The following is a 12,208-nucleotide window of genomic DNA, read 5'->3' as shown; positions in this document are numbered from 1 at the left end:
ATGTTATGAAACTAGAAAACAACCACAAGAAGAAATCTGGAAGGACCACAAATACATGGAGGCTAAATAATATGCTACTAAATAATGAATGGGTCAGCTAAGAAATCAAAGAAGAAATTAAAAATTACATGGAGACAAATGAAAATGAAAACACAATGGTACAAAAATCTCTGGTATGCAGCAAAGTGGTTCTGAGAGGGAAGTTTATAGCAAAACAGGTCTACCTCAAGAAGCAAGAAAAATCTCAAATAAACAACCTAATCTTACACTTAAAAGAGCTAGAAAAAGGAGAACAAAACCCAAAACCAGCAGAAGGAATGAAATAATAAATATTAGAACAGAAATAAATGATATAGAAACTAAAAAACAAATAAACAACAGAACAATGAAACCAGGAGCTGGTTTTTTGAAAAGATCAACAAAAGTGATAAACCTTTAACCAGATTCATGAGAGAGAGAGAGAGAGAGAGAGAGAGAGAGAGAGAGAGAGACAGGAGAGCAAGGGAGAGGGAGAGAGATAGGACTCAAATAAATGAAATCACAAATAACAACATCACAGAAATACAAAGGGTTGTAAGAGAATATAATGAAAAATTATATACCAACAATGGGATGACCTGGAAGAAATAGATAAATTCCTAGAAATATATAACCTACCAAAATGGAAACAGGAAGAAATAGAAAATTTGAACAGGCTGATTACTGACAATGAAATTGAATCAATAATAAAAAAAAAAATCCCAACAAACAAAAGTCCAGGACCAGATGGCTTCACAGGTGAATTCTACCAAACATTTAAGAGAGTTAATGCCCATTTTTCTGAAACTATTCCAAAAATAGAAGAGGAAAGAAAACTTCCAAATTCATTGTATGAGGCCCTGATACCAAATAAAGACAGCAGATAAAGACACCACAAAATAAGAGAACTACAGGGGCACCTGGCTGGCTCAGTCGGTAGAGCATGTAACTCTTGATCTCAGGGTTGTAAGTTCGAGCCCCACCTCGAGTGTAGAGATTACTTAAAATCTTAAAAAGGAGAAAGAGAAATACAGGCCAATATCTCTGGTGAATAGTGCAAAAATCCTCAACAAAATACTGTCAAACCAAATCCAACAACATGTTAAAAAATCATTCACCATAATCAACTGGGATTTATTCCTTGGATGCAACAGTAGTTTAACATTTGTAAATCAGCATGATACAATACATCAAAAAAAGAAAGAATAAGAACTGTATGGTCATTTTAATAGACTCAGAAAAGCATTTGATAAAGTACATCCATTCGTGATAAAAAAAAAAAAAACATCAACAAAGTAGGTTTAGAGGAAATATAATTCCACATAATAAAGATTTTATATGAAAAACCCACAGCTAACATCATATTCAATGGGGAAAAACTAAGGGTTTTCCCCCTAAGGTCAGAAACAAGACAAGGATTCCACTCTCACCACTTTTATTCAGCATAGTACTGGAAGTCCTAGCCACCACAATCAGACAACAAAAGAAATAAAAGGCATCCAAATCGGCAAAAAGTCAAACTCTCACTAATTGCAGATGACATGATACTATATATAGAAAACCCTAAAGACTCCACCAAAAAACTATTAGAACTGATAAATGAATTCAGTAAAGTGGCAGGATACAAAATAAATGTACAAGGGGCGCCTGGGTGGCTCAGTCGGTTGAGCATCCAACTTCGGCTCAGGTCATGATCTCACGTTTCTTGAGTTCGAGCCCCGTGTCGGGCTCTGTGCTGACAGATCAGAGCCTGGAACCTGTTTCAGATTCTGTGTCCCCCTCTCTCTCCGCCCACCCCTGCTTGTGCTCTGTCTCTCTCTGTCTTTCAAAAATGAATAAACATAAAAAAATTTTTTCAAAATAAATGTACAGAAACCCATAGCATTTCTATACACTAATAGTGAAGCAGCAGGAAGATAAATTTTTAAAAATCCTATTAATGCAAACTGGTGCAGCCACCTCTGGAAAACACTATGGAGATTCCTCAAAAAGTTAAAAATAAAACTATCCTATAACCCAGCAATTGTACTACTAGGTATTTATCTAAAGGATAAAAAAAATGCTAATCCAAAGGGGCACATGCACCCCAATGTTTATAGCAGCGCTATCAACAAGAGCCAAATTATGGAAAGAGCCCAAATGTGCATCGACTGATGAACAGACAAAGGAGATGTGGTGTGTGTGTGTGTGTGTGTGTGTGTGTGTGTGTGTGTATTTTGTGTGACTCACACAAAATAAGTGAGTCAGAAAAAGAAATACCATATGATTTCACTCATGTGGAATTTAAGAAACAAAACAGATGAACATAGGGGGAGGGAAGGAAAAATAAAGAAAACCATAAGAGACTCTTAAATATAAAGAACAAACTGAGGGGTGATGGAGGGGAGGTGGTGGGGTGATGTGCTAAATGGGTGAAGGGCATTAAAGAGGGCACTTGGGATGAGCACTGGGTGTTACATTTAAGTGATGAATCACTAAATTTTACTCCTGAAACCAATATTACACTATATGTTAACTAATATAAATTGAATCTAAATTGAATCTAAATTTAAAAAATAAAGATATTTCTCTAAAAACACATGATAAAAAAGAAAATAATCCCATTTACAATTGCACCCAAATAATAAAATACCTACAAATAAACTTAACCAAAGAGGTGAAAGTGCTGTACTCTGAAAACTATAAAATATTGAGGAAAGAAATTGAAGAGGACACAAAGAAATAGACATTCCATGCTCATGGATTAGAAGCACAAATATTGTTAAAATGTCTATACTACCCAAAGCAATCTACACATTTAATTCAACCCCTATCAAAATACCAACAGCATTTTTCACAGAGGTAGTTATTCCAGATATTGTTTATTACAATCCTGAAATTTGTATGGGGACCACAAAAGACCCTGAATAGCCAAAGAAATCTTGAAAAAGAAAACTGAAGGTACACAATTCCGGACTTCAAGTTATATTGCAAAGCTGTAGTAATCAAAACAATATGGTACTGGCACAAAAATAGACACATAGATCAATGGAATAGAATAGAAAGCACAAAAGTGAACCCAGATTATATTGTCAATTAATTGTTGATGAAGGATGCAAGTATATGTAATGGGAAAAAAGACTGTCTTTTCAACAAATGGTGTTAGGAAAACTGGACAGCTACATTCAAAAGGATGAAACTGGACCACTTTCTTATACTATACACAAAAATAAATTCAAAATGGATTCAAGACCTAAATGTGACACCTGAAACCACAAGAAATCCTAGAAAGAGGACTGACAATAATTTTTCTGACATTGGCCATAGCAACCTCTTTCTAGATATGTCTCCTGAGGCAAGGGAAACAAAAGCAAAAATAAACTATTGGGCCTATGTCAAATTTAAAAGCTTCTTCACAGGGGCGCCTGGGTGGCGCAGTCGGTTAAGCGTCCGACTTCAGCCAGGTCACGATCTCGCGGTCCGTGAGTTCGAGCCCCGCGTCAGGCTCTGGGCTGATGGCTCAGAGCCTGGAGCCTGTTTCCGATTCTGTGTCTCCCTCTCTCTCTGCCCCTCCCCCGTTCATGCTCTGTCTCTCTCTGTCCCAAAAATAAATAAAACGTTGAAAAAAAAAAAAAAAGCTTCTTCACAGAAAAGGAAACAATCAACAAAACTAAAAGACAACCTACTGAGTGGGAGAGATATTTGCAGTTAAGATATCCCATAAAAGGCTAGTATCCAAAATACATAAAGAACTTATACAACTCAACACCAAAAAGGGGAAAAAAATAATCAAATTAAAATCGGCAGAAGACATGAATGGAAACTTCTCCAGAGTAGATATCCAGATGGCCAACAGACACATGAAAAGATGCTCAACATCACTCATCATCAGGCAAATGCAAATCAAAACCACAATGAGCTATCACCTCACACCTGTCAGAATGGCTAAAATAAAAAACTCAGGAAACTTACCTCATCCTGTAGGTGAGGATGTGGAGAAAAAGGAACCCTCGTGCACTGTTGGTGGGAATGAAAATGGTGTAATTTTAAAAAATTAAAATTTTTAATGATCCAGCAATCACACTACTGGGTATTTACCCAAAGAATACAAAAACACTAATTCAGAGGGATACGTGCACCTCTATATTTATTGCAGCATTATTTACAATAGCTAAACTATGGAAGCAGCCCAAGTTTCCATCAACAGATGAATGAATAAAGAAGATGTGGTATACACAGAGTACCAGAGACATCACTATAAGCATGAAACCTACAGACATCACAATGACTCTAAACCCATATCTTTCTATAATAACACTGAATATAAATGGACTAAATGCGCCAACCAAAAGACACAGGGTATCAGAATGGATAAAAAAACAAGACCCATCTATTTGCTGTCTACAAGAGACTCATTTTAGACCTGAGGACACCTTCAGATTGAAAGTGAGGGGATGAGGAACTATCTATCATGCTACTGGAAGTCAAAAGAAAGCTGGAGTAGCCATACTTATATCAGACAAACTAGACTTTAAATTAAAGGCTGTAACAAGAAATGAAGAAGGGCATTATATAATAATTACAGGATCTATCCATCAGGAAGAGCTAACAATTATAAATGTCTATGCGCCGAATACGGAAGCACCCAAATATATAAAACAATCACAAACATAAGCAACCTTATTGCTAAGAATGTGGTAATTGCAGGGGACTTTAATACTCCACTTACAACAATGGATAGATCATCTAGACACAGGATCAATAAAGAAACAAGGGCCCTGAATGATACATTGGACCAGATGGACTTGACAGATATATTTAGAACTCTGCATCCCAAAGCAACAGAATATACTTTCTTCTTGAGTGCACATGGAACATTCTCCAAGACAGATCACATACTGGGTCACAAAACAGCCCTTCATAAGTATAAACGAATTGAGATCATACCATGCATACTTTCAGACCACAATGCTATGAAGCTTGAAATCAACCACAGGAAAAGGTCTGGAAAACCTCTAAAAGCATGGAGGTTAAAGAACACCCTACTACAGAATGAGTGGGTCAACCAGGCAATTAGAGAAGAAATTAAAAAATATATGGAAACAAACGAAAATGAAAATACAACAATCCAAACGCTTTGGGATGCAGCGAAGGCAGTCCTGAGAGGAAAATACATTGCAATCCAGGCTTATCTCAAGAAACAAGAAAAATCCCAACTACAAAATCTAACAGCACACTTAAAGGAAATAGAAGCAGAACAGCAAAGACACCCCAAACCCAGCAGAAGAAGAGAAATAATAAAGATCAGAGCAGAAATAAACAATATAGAATCTAAAAAAACTGTAGAGCAGATCAATGAAACCAAGAGTTGGTTTTTTGAAAAAATAAACAGAATTGATAAGCCTCTAGCCAGGCTTCTCAAAAAGAAAAGGGAGATGACCCAAATAGATAAAATCATGAATGAAAATGGAATTATTACAACCAATCCCTCAGAAATACAAGCAATTATCAGGGAATACTATGAAAAATTATATGCCAACAAACTGGACAACCTGGAAGAAATGGACAAATTCCTAAACACCCACACACTTTCAAAACTCGAACAGGAAGAAATAGAAAACTTGAACAGACCCATAACAAGCAAAGAAATTGAACCAGTTATCAAAAATCTCCCAACAAATAAGAGTCCAGGACCAGATGGCTTCCCAGGGGAATTCTACCAGATGTTTAAAGCAGAGATAATACCTATCCTTCTCAAGCTGTTCCAAAAAATAGAAAGGGAAGGAAAACTTCCAGACTCATTCTATGAAGCTAGAATTACTTTGATTCCTAAACCAGACAGACCCAGCAAAAAAAAAGAGAACTACAGGCCAATATCCCTGATGAATATGGATGCAAAAATTCTCAATAAGATACTAGCAAATCGAATTCATCAGCATATAAAAAGAATTATACACCATGATCAAGTGGGATTCATTTCTGGGCTGCAGGGCTGGTTCAACATTCACAAATCAATCAATGTGATACATCACATTAATAAAAGAAAAGAGAAGAACCATATGATCCTGTCAATCGATGCAGAAAAAGTATTTCACAAAATTAGCATCCTTTCTTAATAAAAACCCTCGAGAAAGTCGGGATAGTAGGAACATACTTAAACATCATAAAAGCCATTTATGAAAAGCCCACAGCTACTATCATCCTCAATGGGGAAAAACTAAGAGCCTTCTCCCTGAGATCAGGAACACGACAGGGATGTCCACTCTCACCGCTGTTGTTTAACATAGTGTTGGAAGTGCTAGCATCAGCATTTAGGCAACAAAAGGAAATCAAAGGCATCAAAATTGGCAATGATTAAGTCAGGCTTTCACTTTTTGCAGATGACATGATATTATACATGGAAAACCCGATAGACTCCACCAAAAGTCTGCTAGAACTGATACATGAATTCAGCAAAGTCGCAGGATACAAAATCAATGTACAGAAATCAGTTGCATTCTTATACACTAATAATGAAGCAACAGAAAGACAAATAAAGAAACTGATCCCATTCACAATTGCACCAAGAAGCATAAAATATGTAGGGATAAACCAAACCAAAGATGTAAAAGATCTCTATGCTGGAAACTATAGAAAGCTTATGAAGGAAATTGAAGAAGATATAAAGAAATGGAAAAACATTCCATGCTCATGTATTGGAAGAATAAACATTACTAAAATGTCAATACTACCCAAAGCTATCTACACATTCTATGCAATCCCAATCAAAATTGCACCAGCATTCTTCTCAAACCTAGAACAAGCAATCCTAAAATTTGTATGGAACCACAAAAGACCCCGAATAGCCAAAGTAATTTTGAAGAAGACAAAAGCGGGAGGCATCACAATCCGAGACTTTAGCCTCTACTACAAAGCTGTAATCATCAAGACAGCATGGTATTGGCACAGAAACAGACACATAGAGCAATGGAATAGAATAGAAACCCCAGAACTAGACCCACAAACGTATGGCCAACTAATCTTTGACAAAGCAGGAAAGAACATCCAATGGAAAAAAGTCTCGTTAACAAATGGTGTTGGGAGAACTGGACAGCAACATGCAGAAGGATGAAACTAGACCACTTTCTTACACCATCCACAGAAATAAACTCAAAATGGATAAAGGACCTGAATGTGAGACAAGAAACCATCAAAACCCTAGAGGAGAAAGCAGGAAAAAATCTCTCTGACCTCAGTCGCAGCAATTTCTTACTTGACACATCCCCAAAGGCAAGGGAATTAAAAGCAAAAATGAACTATTGGGACCTCATGAAGATAAAAAAGCTTCTGCACTGCAAAGGAAACAATCAACAAAACTAAAAGGCAACCAACGGAATGGGAAAAGATACTTGCAAATGACATATCAGACAAAGGGCTAGTATCCAAAATCTATAAAGAGCTCACCAAACTCCACACCCAAAAAACAAATAATCCAGTGAAGAAATAGGCAGAAAACATGAATAGACACTTCTCTAAAGAAGACATCCGGATGGCCAACAGGCACATGAAAAGATGCTCAACGTTGCTCCTCATCAGGGAAATACAAATCAAAACCACACTCAGATACCACCTCACGCCAGTCAGAGTGGCTAAAATGAACAAATCAGGAGACTATAGATGCTGGCGAGGATGTGGAGAAATGGGAACACTCTTGCACTGTTGGTAGGAATGCAAACTGGTGCAGCCACTCTGGAAAACAGTGTGGAGTTTCCTCAAAAAATTAAAAATAGACCTACCCTATGACCCAGCAATAGCACTGCTAGGAATTTACCCAAGGGATACAGGAGTACTGATGCATAGGGGCACTTGTACCCCAATGTTTATAGCAGCACTTTCAACAAGAGCCAAATTATGGAAAGAGCCTACATGTCCATCAACTGACGAATGGATAAAGAAGTTGTGGTTTATATACACAACAGAATACTACGTGGCAATAAGAAAGAATGAAATATGGCCCTTTGTAGCAACGTGGATGGAACTGGAGAGTGTGATGCTAAGCGAAACAAGTCATACAGAGAAAGACAGATACCATATGTTTTCACTCTTACGTGGATCCTGAGAAAATTAACAGAAGACCATGGGAGAGAGGAAGGAAAAAAAAAAAAAAGAGATTAGAGACAGAGGGAGCCAAAACATAAGAGATTCTTAAAAACTGAGAACTGAGGGTTGATGGGGGTGGGAGATGGGTAGTGAGGAGGGCACCTGTTGGGATGAGCACTGGGTGTTGTATAGAAACCAATCTGACAATAAATTTCATATTTAAAAAAAATTCATCTCAAAAAAAAAGATGTGACATATACATATGTATATACATATATACATATATATATATAAAGATGTGATACACACACACACACACACACACACACACACACACACACAAACACACGCAGGCCATACATCAGGCTACACACTGACACTTGGGAGCCTGCTTGGGATTCTCTCTCTCTTTCTCTTTCTCTCTCTCCCCCCTCTCTCTGCCCCTCCCCCGCTCATGCTCTCTCTCAAAATAAATAATCACTTTTTTAAAAAGCCCTAAAAAATAGCTGCAAAACAATGACAATATGTATGTTTTGACATGGAAAAAATTAAAATATAATGTTAGAGATTCTTAAGAAAGCAAATAAGAAAAGTGGATGTGTAGCATGGCATCATGTTTGGAAAGTGAGTACACATGTGTGCTCTAAGTGACTGGCCCGAGTCAATGCTTGCTTGAATTTTTCTCCTCTCCTGCCTCCTCCCCCTCCTCCTCCTTGTCTGTGTTTTCTAAACTTTCATTTGTGTGTAGGCATAGGTTTTATTATATATACAAGCAATAAAATCATTTTTGTAATTAAAGAAAAGAATGGAATTCTGGTCAACTGTGTCAAAGGCGACCAAGTCATTGATGAGGGTGATGTTCAAATTGGCTGCCAGGCTTTTCAATCACGTGTATATATATAGATAGACAGATAAATAGATAGAGATCTATAATGGAATATTATTCAGCCATCAAAAAGAATGAAATCTTGCCATTTGCAACAACATGGATGAAGCTAGAGAGTATAATGCTGAAGCAAGGTGAGCCGATCAGAGAAGAACAAATACCATCTGATTTCACTCATATGTGACACTTAAGAAACAAAACAGTGACCAAAGGAAAAAAAGAGAAACCAAAAACCGGACTCTTCACTGCAGAGAACAAACTGATAGTTATCAGAGAGGAGGTGCGTGAGGGGATGGGTGCTATAGGTGAATAGGGATTAAGAGTACACTTACCTAGGGAGGAGCCAAGATGGCGGAACAGCATGGACGCTTTTTGTGTGTCTCACATCCGTGAAATACAGCCAGACCAACACCAAACCATCCTACACACCTAGAAAACCGATTGGAAGATTAACACAACAATCTGCACAACCTGAACCATAGAATTCAGCAAGTACGTGACACGAAGAGCTGGACTAGGGGAGCAAGAAGCCCTGCAGGCAGAGAAAGGATGGAGACTGGGGAGGGGGGAGCATATGGGAAAAGCACCCCTCCCCAAAAGCAGCTGGAGAGAAAGCAGAAAATTGGAAACAGCCACAGGGACTAAACTAAAAAGGGAGAAAGGAGAAAGGAGGGGGTTTAAACTCCATTAAGACTGTAAACAAGAGGAGCACAAAGGTTGCAGCCCCGCAGCTCGATACCTGGCAGTGCTCTGGTGGGAAAGGTGAATCCCCAGGAACAGAGTGGGGTCAGGGAGGTTCTCAGGCCACACAGGGAAAGCGGTTCCACTGCTGGAAGGACATTTGGTAGAGACTGTTGAAGCCACCTGGTCCCAGCAGACCCCAGAAGGCAGCCACATTCGCTGGTCCTGGGGCAAGGTTGTTGAGGGTGAAGCCTGGTGTCAGATGTGTGTTGCGATTTTCCATGGTCCCTGAAACGCTGAGGCTACACTGTCTTGCGTTTTTTCCAGGGGGGGGGCGGGGGGGCTGGCACCTGGCTGCAGTCTTGGGGCACCAGCAACAGCAGAATCCGGCGGGCGTTCCTGGGTACAGCCGACATTTGGCTATTGCTCATTCAGCCATCACTCCATGAGACCCTCCTGCAGAGGGGCGGAGCGGGTCAAAGCCGCAGTCCTTTGGAAGCAAGGGGCCGGGGAAAACAGCTGCATCTGAGATAAAACTCGGGAGAGAGGTACTGCCTGGGCCCTGGTCACGGAGAGTGGAAAAGCGGGGAGTGGACGAGAGCTGAAGACAGAGAACCGGTGCGCGATTGCTGATCCGGGAGAACAGCTGGGTGGCCGGGTGGTGCCATTTTTCACCGCTCCTGCGCATGCGCATGCGCACCGACGAGCACCGCAACAATCCACCCCAGTAGGCTAGCAGCGCCATCTAGGGGAGAGCTGAGATGTTACACCGAGCCCTGCCCAACTGCGCCAAGTTCGCTCTTTAAGAACACAAACCTCACCGCTGATTTAATATATGGACTATAAAGAGCTACATGGACTGACCTCTAGGGGAAAACAAAGCAATTTCAGTCCTACTTCAATCTGTCAGCAGGTTCATCTATTCAATTTTCTTTTTTCTCTCTTTCTCCTTTTTCTCTTTTACAATTCTTTTCTTTTTCCTGAATACAGAAAGAGAAAAAACTCATTTTTATTTTCAATTTTTATTAAAAATATCTGTCTTTAATTTTTATTACTAGATTTTTTACTCTTGTGTAAATTTTTTCAAAATTTATTTCCATCATTTTATTTTAGTCTACTTCAGTGTACTCACCTTTTCAAATTTTCAAACAATTTCCTTTTTTTCTTTTTCTTTTTTTCTCTTTTTCATTTCTTTTCTTGAATGCAGAAAAAGAAAACTTCATTTTACTTTCAATTTCTTTTAAAAATATTTTTATTTAATTTTTATTACTATATTTTTTGCTTTTGTGTAATTTTTTTCAAATTCTATCTTACTCACATCACTTTATTTCAGTCTACTACCGTGTATTCACTTCTTCAAATTTTCAAACAATTTCTTTTTTTGTCTTTTCCTTTTTCTTTTTTATCTTTTTCCTTTTTTTTCATTTCTTTTCTTTTTTCTTAAATACAGAAAATGAAAAAAATTCATATTTCCTTTTAATTTTATTGAAAATATTTTTCTAGGGGCGCCTGGGTGGCGCAGTCGGTAAAGCGTCCGACTTCAGCCAGGTCACGATCTTGCGGTCCGTGAGTTCGAGCCCCGCGTCAGGCTCTGGGCTGATGGCTCGGAGACAGGAGCCTGTTTCTGATTCTGTGTCTCCCTCTCTCTCTGCCCCTCCCCCGTTCATGCTCTGTCTCTCTCTGTTCCAAAAATAAATAAATGTTGAAAAAAAATTAAAAAAAAAAAAGAAAAAAAGAAAATATTTTTCTATAATTTTTTCTACTACATTCTCTACTTTTGTGTATTTTAGTCTACTTTAGTGTATTCCTTTTTTCAAATTCTCAATTTCCTTTTTTTTCTCTCCCCCCCTTTTTTTTTGTTTCTCTAATCTGTCAAACCACTTTCTACAGCCAGACCAAAACACACCTAGGATCTAGCATCATCTATTCAATTTTTGTGTGGGTGTGTTTTTGATTTTTAATTTTAATATATTTTTTAATTTTAATTTTTTTAATTTCAATTTTTCTACCTCATTAATTCCTTTTCTCCCTTCAAAATGACAAAATGAAGGAATTCACCCCAAAAGAAAGAGCATAAAGAAATGACAGCCAGGGATTTAACAGACTCAAGCAAGATGTCTGAACCAGAATTTACAATCACGATAATAAGAATACTAGCTAGAGTCGAAAATAGATTAGAATTGCTTTCTGCAGAGATAAAAGAGGTAAAAAATAGCCAGAATGAAATTAAAAATGCTATAACTGAGCTGCAATCACGGATGGATGCAGCGGTGGCAAGGATGGATGAGGCAGAACAGAGAATCAGCGATATAGAGGACAAACTTATAGAGAATAACAAAGCAGAGAAGAAGAGGGAGATTAAGGCAAAAGAGCATGATTTAAGAATTAGAAAAATCAGTGACTCATTAAAAAGGACCAACATCAGAATCATAGGGGTCCCAGAGGAGGAATAGAGAGAAATAGGGGTAGAAGGGTTATGTGGGCAAACCATAGCAGAAAACCTGGGGAAAGACACAGACATCAAAATCCAGGAAACACAGAGGACTCCCATTAGATTCAACAAAA

The 12,208-nt window shown here is 38.3% G+C and overlaps 1 protein-coding gene across 1 annotated transcript in view; it reads right to left on the bottom strand.

Annotated features, from left to right (window-relative positions):
* Nucleotides 1-9,718, bottom strand: part of SPESP1 (sperm equatorial segment protein 1) — a 64,982-nt gene extending 55,264 nt beyond the window's left edge. Inside the window, exons 1-2 of the mRNA XM_086711066.1 lie at nucleotides 9,702-9,718; nucleotides 9,295-9,391 (exon numbers count right to left, since the gene is read on the bottom strand). Of these exons, the coding sequence (XP_086567192.1) occupies nucleotides 9,295-9,325 (31 nt within the window). The 5' untranslated portion in view covers nucleotides 9,326-9,391; nucleotides 9,702-9,718. The remainder of the gene's footprint in view (nucleotides 1-9,294; nucleotides 9,392-9,701) is intronic.
* Nucleotides 9,719-12,208: the final 2,490 nt, after the last annotated feature.

This window comes from Puma concolor, chromosome B3, assembly GCF_028749965.1.
Source record: "Puma concolor isolate L17-30 chromosome B3, mPumCon1.1.hap2, whole genome shotgun sequence".
Taxonomy (NCBI): Eukaryota; Metazoa; Chordata; class Mammalia; order Carnivora; family Felidae; genus Puma; species Puma concolor.
This window is presented reverse-complemented; position numbering and strand designations above follow the sequence as displayed.